At 39.7% G+C, this 20552-nt stretch overlaps 1 protein-coding gene across 1 annotated transcript in view; it reads left to right on the top strand.

The window, feature by feature from the left end:
- LOC146525911 (ras-specific guanine nucleotide-releasing factor 1-like) overlaps positions 1–20552 on the top strand; it is a 31276-nt gene that overhangs the window by 8499 nt on the left and 2225 nt on the right. Inside the window, exons 3-26 of the mRNA XM_085167888.1 lie at positions 562–709; positions 1465–1557; positions 3449–3702; positions 3829–3908; positions 4332–4525; positions 4774–4883; positions 5277–5395; positions 5793–5953; positions 6179–6242; positions 6891–7033; positions 7579–7661; positions 8396–8644; positions 13628–14001; positions 14398–14514; positions 16186–16356; positions 16721–16827; positions 16966–17078; positions 17542–17602; positions 17701–17807; positions 18004–18088; positions 18187–18384; positions 19447–19526; positions 19602–19719; positions 19848–19916. Of these exons, the coding sequence (XP_085024014.1) occupies positions 562–709; positions 1465–1557; positions 3449–3702; positions 3829–3908; positions 4332–4525; positions 4774–4883; positions 5277–5395; positions 5793–5953; positions 6179–6242; positions 6891–7033; positions 7579–7661; positions 8396–8644; positions 13628–14001; positions 14398–14514; positions 16186–16356; positions 16721–16827; positions 16966–17078; positions 17542–17602; positions 17701–17807; positions 18004–18088; positions 18187–18384; positions 19447–19526; positions 19602–19719; positions 19848–19916 (3298 nt within the window). The remainder of the gene's footprint in view (positions 1–561; positions 710–1464; positions 1558–3448; positions 3703–3828; positions 3909–4331; positions 4526–4773; positions 4884–5276; positions 5396–5792; positions 5954–6178; positions 6243–6890; positions 7034–7578; positions 7662–8395; positions 8645–13627; positions 14002–14397; positions 14515–16185; positions 16357–16720; positions 16828–16965; positions 17079–17541; positions 17603–17700; positions 17808–18003; positions 18089–18186; positions 18385–19446; positions 19527–19601; positions 19720–19847; positions 19917–20552) is intronic.

Genomic DNA, 20552 nt, shown 5'->3' with positions numbered 1-20552 from the left:
GCATGTAAATGCCATGTGGTTTGAGTATTTCTGAATTACTCTTTATTTATGGTTAACAATCTGCATTGTTAAAGTTAGTTAAATTTGTGTTTTTCGAATTGTGAAAGTTTAGTCAAGAGAAAAGAGGGGAAAATATGGAATTTATTTATTTACTTTTGGAGAAAATATAAAAGAGTTTACCAACCTTTATTGCATTAAAACGAGACAAAAACTGTGGTATATAAAATTTAACTGAAACACCTGCCAAACATTTTTTTTGACAGGACATTTTCAAGGCCAGGTTTAGGCAAGCTGAACATAATTGACTGTATTGATTTTAGGCCTTAAATAACATGCACGTGAACAGTTTAATTATTGCTCACACAAAAGCATCCAACATATGGAGTGCTATCCCATCAAGTATTTGAAGACCTGGTTGTGTAAGTAAATCCTGCACTTTCTGAGGATTTAAGGTCTGTGTTCCAAACATATGCTGATCAGAGGTCTGTCTTTGCTTTGATAAAGCTGTGGAGAGCCCCTGAAACATGCGTTAATGAGGTCTTTGCGTGTGTGTCTGTATAGTTACAGGAACCTGGCTACAGAGCATGAGACCCTCATGCAGAAGTATCTTCATCTACTCCAAATAGTGGAGACGGAGAAAACGGTTGCCAAGCAACTTCGACAACAGATAGAGGATGGGGAAATCGAGATAGAGCGACTGAAATCAGAGGTAACTTGCCTTGTAATTTCATGCTAGTAACACAGTACCTGTATATGTGTGATGTGTGTTTACTGGATAGCATACGGAGAGAAGCGATCAAAAACAGGCAGGCTGAGAGGATAAAGTGAGAATGTGGTCACAGGACAAAGGTCATGACCCAGATTCCAAACCACAATGTTCTGAGTTCACAATGAGCTTTGTAGCTTGCAGTGCCCCTGGGATGTCCTTGTTAGAGACTCTGTAATGCTGCTGAGTGTTTTATATCCTAATTATTCAGTCTAAACTAAATCAAATGCACCTCTCTTTAATGTGCTAATGGCTAGCTTCAGCTGAACCAAATGTTTTCAATATGCATGAATCGGCTTTTGTTGCACATGATACTGGAGTCTGTGGCTGAAAAACATGATCTACTATCTCACTTTTCACAGCTAAAGAGTGTTCTAGTAATGGTGTTTGTGTTATTTTGTTTAATTTCAGTCTTTTATCAGAAGTTTTGTATGCTGTGTATAATGGAAGCAAATGCAACAGATTTGAATGAAATACAAAACTGGTATTTTGATGTGTCTGGTGCAGTTCCTGTGTCTATAATTTCTTTGAGCCAGCTAATGGATTGCTGGACAAAAAGTAATTCAAGAACATGAACTGAGATATTAACAACCATAGAGAAACATATTTCGGAATAAGAGATGATCATGAGTAGAGTTTATCTGGACACATATTATATTCCTCTTACTGAGTCCTGTACTGGTTATGATGAATTTCAGATTGCTGGACTTCTGAAGGACAACGAGAAGATCCAGTCAAATCCAGAGGTGCCCCCCAGTGAGGATGATACAGAGATCAAGAAGATCAAAAAGGTGATCTGTATCAGTATTGCACAGTTTTAAAGGGTAAAGCCTGACTTACCTTTTTTTTTTTTTATCAAGAAAACCTAAACTAATGCAAAGATGCTAAAGGCAAAGCACTGATGATCTGTTCCATTAGGGATGTTGTTCATTTCTGAAACAGATTTTTGACATCTTTGGGTACCTGCAGTTTTTTTTAAAAATTCCTAATAAATTCAGGGAAGCTCACACTTGATCACGCTAGATCACTGCAGTCATCAGCTTCTTTTGTCCTCAGTTCTACTGAGGAGCTGCCTGATCTGAATTAAGGCTGGAGAGCTTGGAAAGCTTTCACATGTTAGTTACTGTACAGCTGGAAAAGATGATGACTAATAGTCAGTTGAACATAGTTTGCATAGAAAATGTTGACTTGTCTGGTAATATTTGCCAACTATTTCCTAAGTGGTAGAGAAACCGTGAAACTTGTGATGCAAACTCAAGATGGACATTGTTCACCTTCAAAGTAATAGTTCCATCATGTAATATATGTTGGTTGCATTGTAAGGCATAACTTTTACTTTGAAAGTAAATGTTCTGCATTTCTGGTTTACAGTACACTTTTCAGAGTTTCAGCGCCACTTGGTGAACAGATGGGACGTGTTTGTGGGCAAGTTGGCATCTTCCATGTAAACTATGTGTAACTGCACAAATCTGCTAGGAACCAAATCAATCATAAAGATTTATTTGGTGCTCCACTCTGTTTCCTCCAGCCTCAAGCAAACATTTACCACCCAGTTGGGGAATAAACATTCTACCTCACTTACCAGTCTATAGATGTGAACCAGTGTAATAATTCAATGTGGGCCCCTCCCACCAGCATTCAGCACTGTAAATAATTTGATCTCAAGCCAGCAGAAGTGGACACAGTAGGCTGGTCTGCTAGCTAGTGATGCTAGTTGAAGTGACCATATTGTACATGTACAATGACAATAAAGATCGATTCTATTCTATTCTATTCTATTCTATTCTATTCTCAAGTATTTCTCTCACACAGCTAAGGCTAGCCTAGCAATGTTTAGTAAATTAAGATTATATTTAACTGTTATTATCTGCTGATATTTCTGTTTTTTCTACTTTCTTTTTTTCACTCTTCTTACACTTTGAGTGTCTTTCATTGTTTTCATTAGGTATGTTTTAAAAAAAAAACACAATATGCATACCACTTTCAACAGAAGTGAGTCGAGTCAGGTGGGGCACTCTGAGGGGGGTCAGGTCTCTTCTACTGTCAGTGCAGACTTTGCACATTGCCACTGGTGTAGTCCCCGCCTTTCCTGGTAGAAAGCAACACCTTTGACTGAGGCATTATTTAATTTGAACTTACCTAATAAATGGACATGTCTAAACTTGCCTTGACTCATGTTTGCTCAGTTTGGGGCAGCACTTACAAGATATAAACTATATATAGATATAAAGATATATATAGATATATATGTAAATTATCAGAACATTATTTTGTGTCTTAATGGAAGACTAAGTATCAAGTATTTTAGCATTTTGTAAGTTCGGTACAGTTTTTGGCACCTTTTGGTCTCTACTAAATATAAAATTATTTATCTGGCTTTTAATCACAAAAAACGTTTAAGCATCTTTAACAGCAAATTATTAGATCCACTTTTCTGTCTATTTTTTGTGCTGATAGTGTCGTCAGTGTAACAGCTATGAGCAGAAACACGACATCACACACAGTCATTTGATTCACTGCATAACTCAAGGTGCTTTATATTATAGGATAAAGACTATAATAATACAGAGAAAACCCTATAAAAAATCCATGGAAGTCATGGAAATCCAATAAAACTCAAATCTCCAAAATTATAAAAAATTGTGTTTTTTTTTCAATGTTTGCTAAATGTTTTTGTCACAGGTCCAAAGTTTCCTGCGAGGATGGATTTGCCGCAGGAAGTGGAAAACTATCATCCAAGACTACATTCGCTCGCCCCACGCTGAAAGCATGAGAAAGAGGAACCAGGTGGTGTTCAGCATGCTGGAAGCCGAAGCCGAATACGTCCAGCAACTCCACATCCTGGTCAACAACTTCCTGCGGCCACTCCGAATGGCCGCCAGCTCCAAGAAACCGCCCATCACCCACGATGATGTCAGCAGCATCTTCCTTAACAGGTGGCTGGTGGTCATACTGTTTGTGAGAGTGGTGTGACTCGGCATGGCGGGAGCTGCCAACATTTTTGGACAGCAGAAGGAGAAACAATAGCTCATGACTGCCATTTTGCTTATTTGTTTCATTAGTGAGACCATCATGTTCCTCCATCAGATCTTCTACCAGGGCCTGAAGGCCAGGATAGCCAGCTGGCCAACACTGGTGCTAGGTAAGAGGCACAGAATAATAAGTAAATTTTTCTAAATTGCAACTAAGAAAAATAATTTCATTTGGTTAAATGTATACATTTTTTCACATACAACAGAGATTTCTTACAACACAACACAATGAAAGTGTTTTCATCATTAAAAAAGCACAGTCAGTTTTACACACATAGTTGAAATCATACCATAAAGATATGAATTCAACTAAAAATAATGAATCTACGCATGTACAACTCCCTTCCTTCCTTGCAAAAAATAATAATAATTTATTGTCTGTTGGGTAGGCGACTGAGGGTGAGAGTATAAAAAACATTTTTTGAACATATACAAATACCGAGCACATGACTTCTCCTTCAATGGTACTTTGTGTCTGCACTGATTCTTCAGATTTTTACGGTTTATGGAATTTTTTGTCTCTTTTTTTTTAGCTGACCTGTTTGACATTTTACTGCCAATGCTAAACATCTACCAAGAGTTTGTGAGGAACCACCAGTACAGCTTGCAGATTTTGGCTCACTGCAAACAGAACCGTGACTTCGACAAGCTGCTGAAGCAGTACGAGGCCAAGCCTGACTGTGAGGAGAGGACGCTGGAGACCTTCCTCACTTACCCCATGTTTCAGGTAAAATTACAATATGGATGACTTCACTATTACACATTACTACACATATTATGATTCAGTGATGTATATATATTCGCTATATGCTAAAGTTAAAATTCACATAAAATACACGAGAGGCATTAGTGCTGCAACACACTGTGGTGAAATAGTTTAAAATGCAGTAATGTTTTAAATTTGGACTGAAAAGATACATGTAACACAAAATAAAACATTTTCAGTCAAACTCATTTAAAGCGCATCTCTTTCAGATTCCTCGTTACATCCTGACTCTTCATGAGTTGCTTGCTCACACTCCTCATGAGCATGTGGAGAGAAACAGTCTGGACTATGCCAAATCAAAACTGGAGGAGCTTTCCAGGTAGAACCATCTATGTAGCTCGACAACGCAAACATACTCAGTGGGATCTTTGTCTGATGTAAATCAGAAACTAGTAACCCTGAATTAGTACCTGTATTTTAATATATCTTGTACTTGGCATAAGGATACAGAAAACAGAGCTATAATAGCCAGTGACTCATCCAATCGACGCAAAGTACCAAAAATAAAAATACGACACAGTCAGACACGGACACAGTGTCTATCATTTCTAACAGTTTTAATTGATTTTGTGGTCACTCTTCTCATTTCACGTAATGGAACAGTGGAGCAAATTCACTATAAGAGTTGATGAACTCTTTAGAAACAATAAGAAAAAACATATGGCTTTAATTGAGAAGTACCTGAAATCATTAGTATTTGTTGTCCTTTCAGAATCATGCATGATGAGGTAAGCGAGACAGAGAACATCAGGAAGAATCTAGCCATTGAACGAATGATTGTGGAAGGTTGTGAAGTGCTTCTTGATACCAGCCAGACCTTTGTTAGACAAGGTAAAGAAAACGTTTTCTTGTGTTGTTCTTATATGACAAGGTTTGCAGTTATGGTCAACAAATAAAAGCAAACTTGAAACTGAGTTTTTATCGGGCAAAAATAAACCTCACTAAGTGTAAAAGGTGCTGGTGTATTCAAGCATGGGTGGTTCTTTTATTAGTTTAGGGTGCTAATGAAATCCTTGATGAAATGATGACACAAATAACACATTTTTTGCACCAAAATGTATGGACATTGTTTTTTTTTGTTGTTGTTTTTTTTAAATTTAAATTATGTAGTTAAATTATGTAGTTTATTTTTTCTTCTTGTATGGCCAGTTTTCAGATTACGAAGGAAAAGAGAGCAAATTCAATATTTGCTTATATGTTTTTCTTGTACGCGTGTTTGTGTTCATAGGTTCTCTGATCCAGGTGCCAATGAGCGAGAAAGGGAAGATCACACGAGGTCGGCTTGGCTCTTTGTCTCTGAAGAAGGAAGGAGAGAGACAGTGTTTCCTCTTCTCCAAACATCTTATCATCTGCACCCGAGGCTCCGGAGGAAAACTTCACATCACTAAAGTATGGCAGGATTGACCTAAAGTAGGCCAAGTAGTAGAAAAACAGTAAAAATTCACTCTACGTGAGTGTAGGGTGCAGTTCTAAAACACTTCACCTATTTTTTTTATAAATGTATAATCAATGTTATACTGTTAGGTATTTTATCCTTAAAGGATGGGCTTGATGATGATCTGTTAGCTGGCAGCATGGTGAATGTGACCTTGTGACCTTTCATGCCTCTTACAGAATGGAGTGGTGTCTCTCATAGACTGCACTCTGATTGAGGAGCCGGAGGGGACTGATGATGAGTGTGAGTTATTATGTGTAGTGGATTCAAATGTTTCCTTAATAAATACATACATCTAGAAGCTGCAGAGTGTTTACTGTATGAAGAGCTTGAAAAATGAAGTGATACCACTTTTCTATTTGGCATCGTCATACAGGCGTAACAATCTAACAAACGGGGGGCTGTAACAGTTAGTGAATCACCCTAAAAGCGGACGAAGAATGTTTCCCACTTTTCCAACTAAATTTTCACAGTTACAAACCAGAATGTGGTGTTTGTGGGGTGTGGCTGGATTAAATGCTCTGCATATAAAACACATTATCTCTACAGAAAGTGTTTTTGCATGATTTCCACCGTTTCCTCTTCACCCCCACATTACTTGAGGTGTCAAAATTTTTTTTTTTAAATTTACTGCTATTAAAGTTAGCCAAAACAATTACTCACAATTGTTGATTGACTGATATTTGCTCCAAATGATTTAATCAAGGTAATAACCCCAATGAATAAAGCAAAGATTATTCCATTATTGTGCTTTGCATAACGTATGCAGAAAAATAATGTGAACAAACTGAAACAAAAATAAATAAAACAGTAGCTGATCTATTCTAAAGTGCAGCATATTGTTTTCTTTCCTATTTAGAATTTTAATTTAATTTTATTTTTGCCTTTCAGCCAAAGGGGAGCGCAGTGGTCAGGACACAGAACACCTGGACTTTAAATTGATGGTGGAACCCAAAGACGTCCAGCCTTACACTGTGATCCTTGTGGCTTCTTCCCGACTGGAGAAGTCAGCGTGGACAAGTGATATCAGTCAGGTATGTCTCGCCGCTTATGTTAAGACATTTGATTTCACGTATTTTTGTTGCTGCAGCTTTAAAAAAAACACTTCTCAAACTCTGTAAATCTACAGATTTTGTCAGTCATCTTGTAATGAAGTGGTAATCAAATATACAATATACAATATACAAATTCAATTGGGAATGGGCAAGATTTTAGTTACTGTTTTAAGCTTCTGTAATTGAAGATGTATTGGCCAATAAAATTTGAGCATACTTTGATCAAGTGCAAGTAAACAGTTTGTGTGTGGAAAGAAAATAGAGAGAATACCAGTGCAATGATCAGTGCAAAGAATAGGAAGTCTTGAACTGGATGTCTGTTATACATTACCTGGCTACACGAGTAGCCTCCGGAGACTTTGTCAGGGGACATACGGAACATGAATCACGCAAAGAGACCAAACTTACTGAAGCTACACACATGATCTGATAAATGTTGGAACCTGGAGCCTGGAGCATTCATATGTTTATAAACATGCTCGTCTTCTTGCACTGTTATGCTCACTGTGCTTTCTGCCTTACAGTGCATTGACAACATCCGCTGCAATGGCCTGATGATGAATGCCTTTGAGGAAAACAGCAAAGTCACTGTGCCACAGATGATCAAGTGAGACTTGGACACACTGTAGCAATAGTAAAGCACATACAAAGTATGTTCAAAAGGCTGCATAAAAATCTCAGATGTTCGCACATGCACATAGTTTGCACATGCTCATACTTACAGGCTCATAATGTAGCCTAATGCTAACATTAGCCCTAAAAATGTATAGGGCTTCTGTGTTAATATTCACACAGTAGAAAACTGACTTCAAAGGTGACTAAAAATGGTGAGTATAAAAAAGTGAGCTTTGTTTATAAAGCTGATAATCAGTCCAGAAACGCCACCTAAAGATGAGCAAAAATCTAACATTCACAGGCTGCAAACGCAGGAACAGAGATGAGGAACACAGAAAACTCATGGGAGGAAAACATGGAGTACAACAGACAACTGGACAAAGACGGTCACACTATTTATACACTGGAGACTAATTGGGAATCGGAAATAGAGGAATGAGACATGGCAAAAAGCAATTAAGACATTCAGACAGAGAGGAAGTAAAACCCAGAACGTGACACCAGAGAAAACAAACTCAAAGAAAAACAGGAAACAACCTTATAGTCAACTACCTAACACAGATCAAGAAGAACACAGAGCCAAACATGACAAATAATAAACTTAATGCATGAACTGAAAGAAGATATAGACCACAAGAATTCATGGCCACTAAAGGGCATTTAATTGGAGTAACTGGAGCTACATCTCTATATAACTTTATTAACCTCACTTTTAATCCAATACAGGTCAGACACCAGTTTGTACTGTGATGATGTCGACATTCGCTTCAGCAAGATGATGAACTCCTGCAAGGTGCTGCAGATCCGCTATGCCAGTGTGGAGCGCTTGTTGGAGAGGCTGACCGACCTGCGCTTCCTCTCCATCGACTTCCTGAACACTTTCCTCCACTCTTACCGTGTCTTCACCAGCGCTGATGTAGTACTGGACAAGCTCATTACCATCTACAAGAAGCCCATCAGTGCCATCCCTGCACGGTAAGTGAAATGATTCCAGGAGGTTTAATGAGGGATTTTATGAGCTCCCTGGTATAAACATTTTCACACTAACTGCATTTTAGTTGCTGGCCAAAGCCTTATTTCATCAGTTTTGAGCTTTTAATGCCAACCTTTTTATACCAAGTTGCATTTCAGATATTTCTTAATTTGCATTGAAGTACAACCCCAATTCCAAACATATTTTAGTCAGAGTAGAACATAGAAAACATATCAGATGTTTAAACTGAGATATTTAACTATTTCATGATAAACAATGGTTCATTTTGAATTTGATAGGAGTAATACCTCTCAAAAAACGGGGTCACTGGCCATCTTTATCACTGTGTATTATCCCCTCTCCTTTTAACAACAGCTGGATGAACATTTTGCCTCTTTAAGGCATCTTGACTTTGCGTATCTCATGATCTGCAGTACATACTATCATCAAAAGATTCAGAGAATCTGTAGAAATTGCTGTGTGAAAGGGATGAGGCTGGAAATCCATATTGAATGCCTATGATCTCAGGAGACACTACACTGAAAACAGGTGTAATTGTGCCATGCTCAAAAAGTTTCAGTGAACACAATTCACCATGCCAGCCATAAATGCAGGTTAAAGCTCTGTTAGGCAAAAAATAAGCGATATGTGAACATGATCCATAAATTCTGTCGTCTTCTCAGAGTCAAAGCACATTTTAAATAGACTGAAACAAAGTTGAAAAGTGTTTTCTGTGAAGGTTCTCAGTCATCCAGGTCATCGTAGTCTAAGGAGCTTGGAAAGAAAAGCGTCTGGACTTCTTTAAGTTGCTTGAAGACGTTTCACCTCTCATCCGAGAAGCTTCTTCAGTTCTAAGGTCAAATGGCGGGGAGTCCCAGATTTAAACTTAGTGGGAGTATCCCCCCAAACAGGGACAAAAGGACATCCTGATGATCCTCTACCTAATCACATGAGCCAAGGTGTGAAAACGGGTGTGGGTCACAATCAGCCAGGGTTTCGGCTGAGCTCATTGTGAAACCTAGCCCCACCCTATCATGTGATTTCCTGAGGTCAGATGGCCCAGGGTGTGAGTGGGCGTTAAGGTGTCTGGGAAGGGATCTCAAAACTGGATTATAGATGGCAGACAGTTGGTGTCGTAAGCCACCGCCTCTGTTCAAAGATGGTCGCTCACAGTGGACATAAATGGCTTCTTTCACTCCTCTTTCAAACCATCTGTCCTCTCTGTCCAAAATGTGAACATTAGCATCCTCAAAAGAGTGACCTTGAAAAGTGTTCTGTGCTCAGTAAAATCACAATTTGCCTAGTGGTATTGGCAGCATACATCTGTAAAGTCACCATCAGTGCTGAAAAGTATAAATGCAGCTAGCAAACGTTACAGCTCAGCCCAGCGAGATGCTGTTACATGTTTACATGTTTACTGTTACAAGCATGAGCCTCTCAGCATTGGTAAATGCATACTTCCTTCATCATCAGTACATGACACAGATCAGTCTCATTAACAGTCTTTGTTCTCATTTCCTTGGAACGAGAAATTTCTACTGAAATTTTCAGATGTTGTTTTTGGTGCTTAGAGCAACACAAAGCGAGCTCCATTTTCTTCCATTATATTCAAGAGAAGGAAAACATCTCTACAGATAACGAACTGGGTAACTCACACCAAAACACTCTAGCTGGATAAATACTTTACTTTATTTTACTGGTTTGATTAATTCGACTTTTGTGTAGCAGAAACTGTGATTAGGTTGTTTCTAAGCAGGGCCGTGCAGAGAGGTTTAAAGGGGCGGGTGCTCAAAGTTAAAAAGGGGCACATTGAACCAGGCTGAATAACAACAACACACATTCATCAAGAATCTAATATGGGAAGGGCAGGGCTGTGTTGATCTGAGACTGTAGACAGTAAAAGGTCCATAGGAGAGATGGTAGCTGATTAAACAAGTGTCATGAGATAATAACAAAATGCAAAGATTGGTGACAGCACTTGGAACCATAAGGCAACAAAAAACTGTGAGAAATAATTTAGGCTCTGTCTTTGAATCACTCTTTGCTTCTCTTCTTCCTTCCACCCCATCATTTCATATATCACTCTCCACTTGCTGTCTATGTGAGAACAAGGCACAACTTGCTATTGCATTAAACTATAATTTAATTATCCACACCTAACAACTCTTGTACTTAATCTATAATAAAATAATGACAGAAAAATGTTATAGCCCTGCCTTTAGTAGCCTCACACAGCTCCTACTGTTTCCTCCTCATGTCCTTACCAGGCATGTCTGGACAATGTTATATCATGAGTAATATTTTTTTTAAAAATCCATCTAAATAAAACACACAAATGCACGCACACACGGGGACATTTTAGACCTTCTTCAGAATACTGTATATACTATGGGCATCACGGTGCTGATCCAGAATCCTTACATTATTATTTATTACTAGAGCTACAAAAATAAAGCAATGAGGAGGGGGAAGTAATAAATATGAAATAATGTATTTATGATGATTCCATTTGTTTCACTATCCACTCTGTGCAGGGGGAAAGCTTATTACATTTTTAAACTGTAGAGATACAATAATTTTACTGCTGTAAAATCCAAATTTTGTCTTATTTAAAATATAAATCTAATATAATCTGCTTCTTAATGTATGTTCTTTAAAATACAGCGTATGTTTTTTAAATATGTTATAATTATAGTAATGCATAATTATGTGGACATGCATATTAGATCGTTTTTTAGTGAAATATAATCCAGAAAGGCAGGAAAAGCCCGGAAACTTACTTTAAAACTAAATATGTTCCCTAAAACGGTGGACAGAGCTACAGACCCATGACAGCCTTACACAGGTAGCCAGCAGCTATGACCAGCACTACTTGTGCAGTTAATAAAAGGACAGGTAATGTTTGTCGCGCTGTTGCAAACACAGCACGCTCGTTTGTTTCAGTTCGTTGTTTGCAACAAGACAGCTTACCAACGTATACGTAATAAGCTAATACTCCTGTGTGCTATACACTACAGTGTACGCTGTACACCTACTTACTGGTTTTGTCGCATCAGTCTGTGTCTCTGAGTTAACTTGTGTTTCTCCTACAGCTCCGGACCGCAAAAAATGCGCGTGCTCTTTGTGAGCTCGTTCCCGGCTCGTAACCAGCGCGTTCTGCCGTCAAGGGCGATCATTGGTTAAATGTGATCATGTGACTGATGCAAGCCAGATCCTTTTATTTAGCAAAACTGTGATTAATAGTTAAATATTATTGTTGAGGGGCACAGACAGGACTCCGCACGTACACACACATAAAAAAAAAAAAAAATGTTTTTAAAAAGTTGCCTCAACAAAGGGGCACTTTGGGCACCCATCAGGAAAGGGGCGGGTGCTCAAGCCCCTCTAGCCCCCCCCCCCCCTCTGCACGTGCCTGTTTCTAAGTAAGACATTCACATGAGTTGTGTCTATGTTCTTGTTTCTCCACATTCACTGTTAGCATTTAAGTGGGCAGCTTACTTAGCAGGGTAAAAGGTCCTTTTACATTAAACCCTTTGGAGAACCTCACTGCAAGGGCGATCCCTGTCACAAATGCAAAAAATGAACAAAGATTGACATTTCCAGACTTTTTTTTTTTTTTCGCGAGAATGCAGCAACAGTGCAGTAATGGTGCAGTGAAGAGACGGGACTTCCCCAGTGTCAGAATTAGTCTCTCACATGGAGTGCCTGTAAGTCGCCCATCATATCCTGCCCAGGTGAGAAGGGACTGGGGAGGAGGCAAGCAAGAGGTCACACCAAGACTTCTTTTGACCGCCATCACAGTTAATTGAGTCCTGCGTCCACCCACCTCCTCCTGACTCCTCCTCTTCGTTCTCCTGCCCTTTTTTTTCACATTCTCTCACTTTTATCTTTCTTTCCAGAAGTCTGACCATCCCTCTCTTCGCTGCGCTGTCACCATAGCAACCCTTTACTCTGCTGCAGGACCCCACCCTCTCGTTCTCTCCTCGTCTTCTCCCTCCCTCTCTCCCTTTCTCCCATCATCTGCAGCGGCTCTACGGTATTAAATATTGATGGTGGTGTTTTGCACCCAGACCCTACTCTCCTCGTCCTTCTTCCTTTTTGTCACACTCCTCTCTAATCTCTTACTTAAACATCTCCTCTTGTTTTACTTCTATCCTGCTTTACTTGCTTTTCTCTCTTGAATCTCCACTTTGCCTTTTGCCTTTATTTTCTTCCTGCCTCCTGTTTCTGTACTTCTGCCCCTCTCCTGTCTTAGTGCTCCCAGCCTTCATCATTCCAATCTATGCTCCTTGCTCATCTCTTTAAATTACTGTTTTTATTTTTCTTGTAATTTTAGGCAAGGAGACACAACATGGCTGCAGCTAACACCATACAGGGCTGGAGGCTTCCCATTCGCCCACTCTCAGCCACCAGCCTTTGCTGTGGTGGAATCCATATCCACTATGTTGCTCGACTCGCCCCCTCCCTCTCTGTATCTCTGTTTTTGCCACTGCTATTTTTTTTTATTTTTTTTTTTTTGCGGTGTACCTCTATCTCTTTCTCCAACTTTCCCCACTATCTGGCTCCTCGTTTCTCTCTCTCTCCATGCCTCTGTGGGCCTCCCCTGGGCTGGTTGCTGTTGGCAGCACCCGTGCCTCCCACACTGTCACTTGACATGCTATTTATAGGCCTTCAGAGGGGGTGGCTCTCAGTGCAAGGAGGATGCTGTCTTAAACAATGTAGCTTAAATAAAGAGTCAGGAGCTCCCAAAGAGCCTTCTGGTTAACGCGTTCCCTTACTGCTTCTGTGTACAGACACGGAGTGCACCACGCATTCCCCCCTTATTAACATTTCTCCTCTTTCCTATAGTTCCTAGTCACATTGTGGGAATTTTCTCCTCCACAAATTCAAAAAAGTTACTCTTTAGCAGTGAAAAATGTTCTTTTTACCCCTCATTTTTCACACGTACCTTTTTCTCTTCCCTTTCACCCTTTCCTCTCCTGTAGCTCTTTGGAGCTTTTCTTTGCCAGCAGTCAGAACAGTAAACTCCTCTACGGCGAGCCACCCACATCGCCACGTGCCAGCCGCAAGTTCTCCTCTCCTCCTCCACTCTCCATCACCAAGTCATCCTCTCCCAACCGCCGCCGCAAACTTTCACTCAACATCCCCATCATCACGGGTGGCAAAGCCCTGGACTTGGCTGCACTCAGCTGTTCTCCCAATGGCTATGCAAGCATGCACTCCACCATGTCACCCTTCAGTAAGACCACCCTCGACATCAACAAGCTCTACATCTCTAGCACCATGGCCAGCAAAATCCCTGATGAGGGAGAATCCAAAGCTGAAGGCAAAGCTGAAGAGTCTGTCGCCAACAAGCAAGGTCAGAGCCTCTGTCCGAGGGAGTATTGTAGAAATAATAATAATAATAATAAAAGCCTATTTAAACCCTTATCCTTTGTGACATAACAGCAAAAGATCAGCCAAGTTTTGCAAAACTTAAAGGGACAGTTTACCCCATATCACCTGTGATTCATTTTTGTATTTATTTTTTGTCAATTGTTGATGTTCTTTTGGCACTTAGGGCACCACAAAAAAAGATGCAACTGGTCCCATTATATTTAAGAGAGTGCAAACATCTGTATGAGCAGTATCTCCTAATAAACTCCAGCCTAAACAAAGTCTATTTTGGGGTGAACTGCTTCCTATGACTGTAAATTTCTAGCAGTCTTCTATGTTGCTTTTTTTTTTCCAATGGTGAGTTACTCTGTCTGTTCAGATCTGTCTGTAAGAGAGGAGTGCGATGAAGACCCAAGTCAGAGTGACGACGCAGAAGCAGAAATGTCTCCTCCTAAGTCACCATCAACGCCCAAGAACGTCAAGGCAAAAAACTCTGGTAGAGTAATTTAATTGTGTTGCAAATCTTGCTGATGCTGTTTAAGCCTGCATGTCCGAGGCTTGTTGAAGAGTGTCTGGTGATCTACTTTTATATTCACACCCACCAGTTAAAAAGACAAATGAGCTGGCAAGATTGTACGAGCTGGCAAATTTGAGCAGTTTACTGGATAGTGTTACTGACAGTGGAGTGTCTTGGCAAAAAAAGGGATAAAATAAAAATCAATAATAATGCATAATGTCAGTAGAAAAAAAATCCACAGGCCTACTGTTCATATGCTTCATCCTCCATAAAATGTACAAAAATGGAATCAAGGAAGGATTTGCCTAGTGTAATTGCACTAGAGACATAATAGAAGTAATACAGGCCAGGTTTCAGATTAGACGTTATATTTCCTGACTTTTTAAGAGTCGCGAGGGCTAAAAATGGAAATGCACTTCATTTCTAACATGTAAAAGTTATGACTCTTGTATTTTTATCAGAAGAAAAACAAAGCTATAGCCAGAAGCTGGTTGGCTTAGCTGAGACAGTGCGTAAACTTAACATTAATCTTCTTTTTGTAATCTTTGCAAAAAAGAGTTACATGCCTGCCAATAACACAACAACGTGAGAAGATGTTATCAATTCATGAATTTTGAAAAAACACTTAGGCAGGTTTTTGTTGTTTCTATGCCTGTACTCATTCTGCGATGAACTAAAAGTCACTGGCTGTAGCTTCAAAAGTTTTTGTAGAGAGAATACAAGAGTGGAATTAATCTCCTCATCTGTCAGTAAAAAATGTGTGTAAAATTATTTCTTTAATGCTTATGAAATGCTCAACTTTGCTTCTTCTTGGCTTGTGTCACCGAAACTGTTCAAATGTTACAAAATGTTAAAATAGCTTTCATTATTGCTTCCCATTTCATAGTTTGGGTTTGACAATGTTTAAAAATGTGAAGTCAGAATCAAAGTCAGCATGAAATATTTTTACCACCCAGCACAGTCAAGTTGTGTGAGACGTGTTTAAAGGCGGAGATGAGACGAGCAGGTAAATAAATATAGCCACAGCGGATTTATATCAAACTTTTTTTTCTGGAAAATGATAAGCGTAGCAATTGCCAAATAAGGTCTTGGTAAAAACCACCCACAGCCTCGTGGCCCTCCCCGTAGAACACAGAGAAGGAGCATCCACCCCATAGGTAGTCAGGCGCAATTCATTCCCAGTGTGTTCTCTTCCCACGGTGCTGGATACAAGGGAAGCCAGTGCTTCGTGTGAGTAGGTGGAAGGAAACCTTGTACCTTGGCAACGATGTGCGTGTTCTTCTATACCGCCCCCGGCTGAATGGGGGAGGGCAGGGAGGAAGGGAGGGAGTGAAGGAAGGAGGCAGAGAGGCAGACACAGTGGAGTGTACAATGTAACTGCAACAAGCTGCATGATGCATTGTGCTGCGTCTGTTTTAGCTCTCTGTTGCCCTCCGATGGTCAACAACTTAGTTTGATTATGCACATGCGGTACTGTGTGTACAGCATAAACAAATTACCTTTCAGCCTAATCTTTAAGAAGCTCAGAAAGGTAAACTGAAAGTGTTTTTGTAATGGTTGTCTTCCAGAGGAGGTGCCCTTCAACTCTTTTATGTCAATATTGATCTAAGTATGATTTCAAATTAAATTCATTTGCGTTCTTGTCTGCAGAGTTTTCTCTGTTTTCCTTCAACAATGGCATGGTGGTGTCATCTTGCCGGGAGCTGGACAACAACAGGAGTGCTCTTTCTGCTGCCTCAGCCTTTGCCATTGCTACCGCTGGTGCCAATGAAGGCACACCAACCAAGGAGAAGTATCGTCGTATGTCCCTTGCCAGCACAGGTCAGTTACAGAGCTACTGCCTCTGTTTACTCTTAGAGACGCCTGTTGGCTACCTGGAAGCTTCTTTTGTTCTCTCCTGATGATCTGCTGGAGCCTACTCATTGAAACAGTCTCTAATCTAGTAATCTAGCCATACTGGATTATGAATCCATGCTTATGTTTAGATGTTGTTTAGATTTAACGGAGATCAGTTAATCAGTATAATCAAGGTAGTGTCTTCCTCACTAGGGTGCACCCAGACAAGTCAGACAATAATAGGAGCCCCCTGGTGATTTTAAAAGAAAGATCATAAAATATTGATGGTATATAACACTTGTGCTTTAAGAGTTCACTTTGTATGTTACTTTGTTAAACCTGGTTCCAGGTTTCCCTACAGACCAGAGAAATGGGGACAAAGAGTTTGTTATCAGAAGAGCTGCCACAAACCGAGTTCTGAATGTGCTGCGTCACTGGGTCTCCAAACATTCGCAGGTGCAGTCCCCTTTTCTTTCTTTTTTCTTTTTCTTGTTTGGTTCGGTCTTTTTGTGCCCTCACAGGATAAAAACAACAACAAAAAACCTCATAACACTTCAGTAATGACACTGTCGTTGTTCATTTGTGGATCCTCAGGACTTTGAGCTGAACACAGAGTTGAAGATGCGAGTAATTGGCTTCCTGGAGGAGGTGATGCATGACCCAGAGCTGCTTACACAGGAAAGAAAGGCAGCTGCCAACATTATCAGGTTCGTTTTCCGTTATCATTGCTTGATTGCTCTTACAGTCATGTATGACACAACTGTTTGTGAGCACCCAGTGGAAAAAAACAAGCTTTCTGCAAGTGAATTTGTCAAGACAAAAACTTGCTTTATGTAGTAACAACAGGAACTGGAGATACAATCCATCAGCCCAGAACTCGGCCTAAATTTTCAACTTTTTTTACTGAGCGTCAGCCCCAGAAGTATTATCTGTTCCTCTGTGAAACACAGACTAGACTTTTAAATGGGTGCAACATCACAAAACAGGAGCTATCTAAAACACCTGTCCCTATAAAGTATTTGTGCAAAATATTATGAAGCCAAACTAAAAAGGAATAAAAACGAGAAATTAATAGCTCCTTAAGTGGGGTTTTTATATCAATGTTATAGAATTGTTTGGGGAAAAACATGTATCAAAGATCATATAACAGTTATGTCTTCTTTGGTGTAGAACTCTAACCCAGGAGGATCCTGGAGACAACCAGGTCACCCTCGAAGAGATCACACAAATGGTGAGAAAAGACCACAAAAAAGCCTTTTCAGAATAAAACCCTTCTTTTTCTTTGCTTTAGTTGTGGTAATACTTTTTTCTGCTTGTTGTTGTGGTCAGGCCATGGAGGACTCTAAGACTGAACCATTTGAGAGCCATTCAGCCTTGGAGATAGCTGAACAACTCACACTGCTGGACCACCTGGTCTTCAAGGCCATCCCATATGAGTAAGTACACAGACATACAGTGCACGCACATACAGTCACACACTCAGGTGTGTATACAAGAACACAAACAAAGGTAAACAGATAAAAATTGTAGAGGTTAGAGGGGGAGGATAGAGAGAAGGACACACGTGAAATGTTGAAATATTTTTCCCGTGATGTGTTTGTTCATTCTGTGTAAACATTTTGTTTTGTACAGGGAGTTCTTCGGTCAGGGCTGGATGAAGAACGACAAGAATGAGAGAACTCCATACATAATGACAACTACCAAGCATTTTAATGATGTAAGTATTAATCTAAAGATATTTAGATAAATATCTTAGGGCAAGATATGAAACATTTGTAGATATTATCAATGTGTATTTGTTTCTTTTCTTGTTAGATCAGTAACAAGATTGCCACAGAGATCCTGCAATGGGATGATGTCAACATGCGGGTGGCCGTGATTGAGAAATGGGTGGCAGTGGCCGACATCTGCCGCTGCCTCCACAACTACAATGCTGTGCTGGAGATCACGTCGTCTCTCAATCGCAGCTCCATCTTTCGCCTCAAGAAGACCTGGCTCAAAGTTTCCAAGCAGGTATTAAAAATATTTCATATGATCTTTTATAATTGGGGTGCCTCTGAAGGGTGAGCAGGTCATCTATTAAATGGAAGGTCGTGGTACGATCCCTGGCTGCTTATTTATTCATTTATTTATTCATAATTTGATTATTGGTCGGCGTACCAAATATCCTTGGGCAAGATATTAACCCCAAGTTGCTCCATCAGAGTATGAATGTGTATGACTGTTAGATAAAAAGTACTTACACAGAAAAAGGTAAGAAAAAAGCTGTGATTACCTCCATAGGATAAATATTTTAACTGACATTTTCTCTTGTTATATTTCCAATTGTCATGCTTATAGTACATTGAAGTAAACAGGCACACAAACTCTGTTGGTTAAATAATATGCATGTTAGCGAGTATAAATGATAGTCGTCAGCTAGAACGTCACAAGTCTGCTGCTTCCTGGTTCCGGTGTTGTGAGTGAGGAAAATTGTGCCCTGGGAATAACAATTATTGGTTGGAGAAGGAGAGTAAGGCACGAGTATAGGGCATGGGAATTTATTTATTCATTTATTTATCATAATTTGATTATTGGTGGGGTTTTTTTTATGTGGGGCGAGTTGTAAATGTTTTAAAATAGTGGTATCTTCTAGAGTCCTGAGTGTAAAAGCAGAATGGTTCAGTCCAATTAGTGGAATATTCTGTGAGGTTATTTAAATCTGTCTGTTCCATTCGGTCAAAAAGGCTGCATGACGGTGATGTGAAAGGTGTGTTGAATGACAGTTTGCATAAATATACTCCTGAAAGGTCATCTTGACTTTCAGGAACGTCCTAATAAGTCAGAGATAGATAGAGAGATACTTGTACACAGTTCATGAATGCAATCAGCATTTCTAGCAGCTTCAGTATGTTGCCTTGATGAAACAAGGACTTTTTTTTAAGTTGAACAAAATGAATGAAAGTCAGGATGCTCTAAGAGAGTCTACTAATGGTAATTTCAAACAATTCTGTCATTGTCTTCTTCAGTTAATAAAGATTCCGATTAAATTTCGAGGTTGTGACAGTAACATTTTTCCCCTGATCCATGTTCTAGACAAAGACTGTGATTGACAAGTTACAGAAGCTGGTGTCATCAGAAGGCAGATTCAAAAACCTGAGAGAAGCTCTGAAGAAGTAAGTAAACCAACTTTTTACTTTTTTTAAAAACTTTTTGTGTTAACTGGCTCCTGACCTGCCTGGTGTCTTCAGCTGTGACCCCCCATGTGTCCCCTACCTGGGAATGTACCTGACTGACTTGGCCTTCATTGAGGAGGGAACACCCAACTACACTGAAGACAACCTTGTCAACTTCTCCAAGATGAGAATGGTACAGAACATGTAACTTTAACCTTGTGCTGTTGTGTAAGGTGTTTTTCACATGCGTGTGATTCATCTATTTATTCTTCATGGGTGGACACGTTTGACTTTTATGTGATTTTCTGTCATTTTCTGCAGATATCTCACATTATCAGAGAGATACGACAATTTCAGCAAACAGCTTACAAGATTGATTATCAACCAAAGGTGAAGTTACTGTTCATTTTCATTGTTTTACAGCTTTCTATTTCTTGTCTGGATTTGTCAAGTATTGCTCTATGAGGCGTGCTCAAAAAGTTCTAGGAACTGGCTGTTGCCAGACCATTTTCTTCGTACAATGCTCCTGTGCCTTTAGCTCTGCTGCTGTTTTTAGATCGTTTCCTGGAAGTCCTGTTTCAGTCTAACCCAAATTTTGTGTGGAGAACCATCACTGGTGATGAGACCTTTTTTTTTTATTCACACGGTTGTGCAGTGTGAAGTCATGCCCTAAGGTGAGACTGTCAACTGAGAGTATTGCTGCAACTTCAGGAGGAGTCTGAGGGAGAACGCTGAGTGGAAACAAGCTGTGCAACAAGTTTTTTATTACTTCTTGACTGATATGGAAATCAAGTTGAAGGATCACTATTTTCTCAAGATCCAGCTAGTTTTAGAGAAACACAACCGCAAGAAAGACAAACTGTACTTTCAGGCAATGATCTATGAGCAGCTTCACTGAAATTCTGCAACTTTCGGATTAGCCAAAGTTTATTCATAGTCAGAAAGTTTTCCTTTGGCCTTATTTAATTTTTTTGCCTTTTAATTAATGCGTCAAGTTGAAAAAAACTTATCAAAACTAGAAACTTT

The sequence above is a fragment of the Neolamprologus multifasciatus genome, chromosome 1 (assembly GCF_963576455.1).
Source record: "Neolamprologus multifasciatus chromosome 1, fNeoMul1.2, whole genome shotgun sequence".
Taxonomy (NCBI): domain Eukaryota; kingdom Metazoa; phylum Chordata; class Actinopteri; order Cichliformes; family Cichlidae; genus Neolamprologus; species Neolamprologus multifasciatus.
This window is presented reverse-complemented; position numbering and strand designations above follow the sequence as displayed.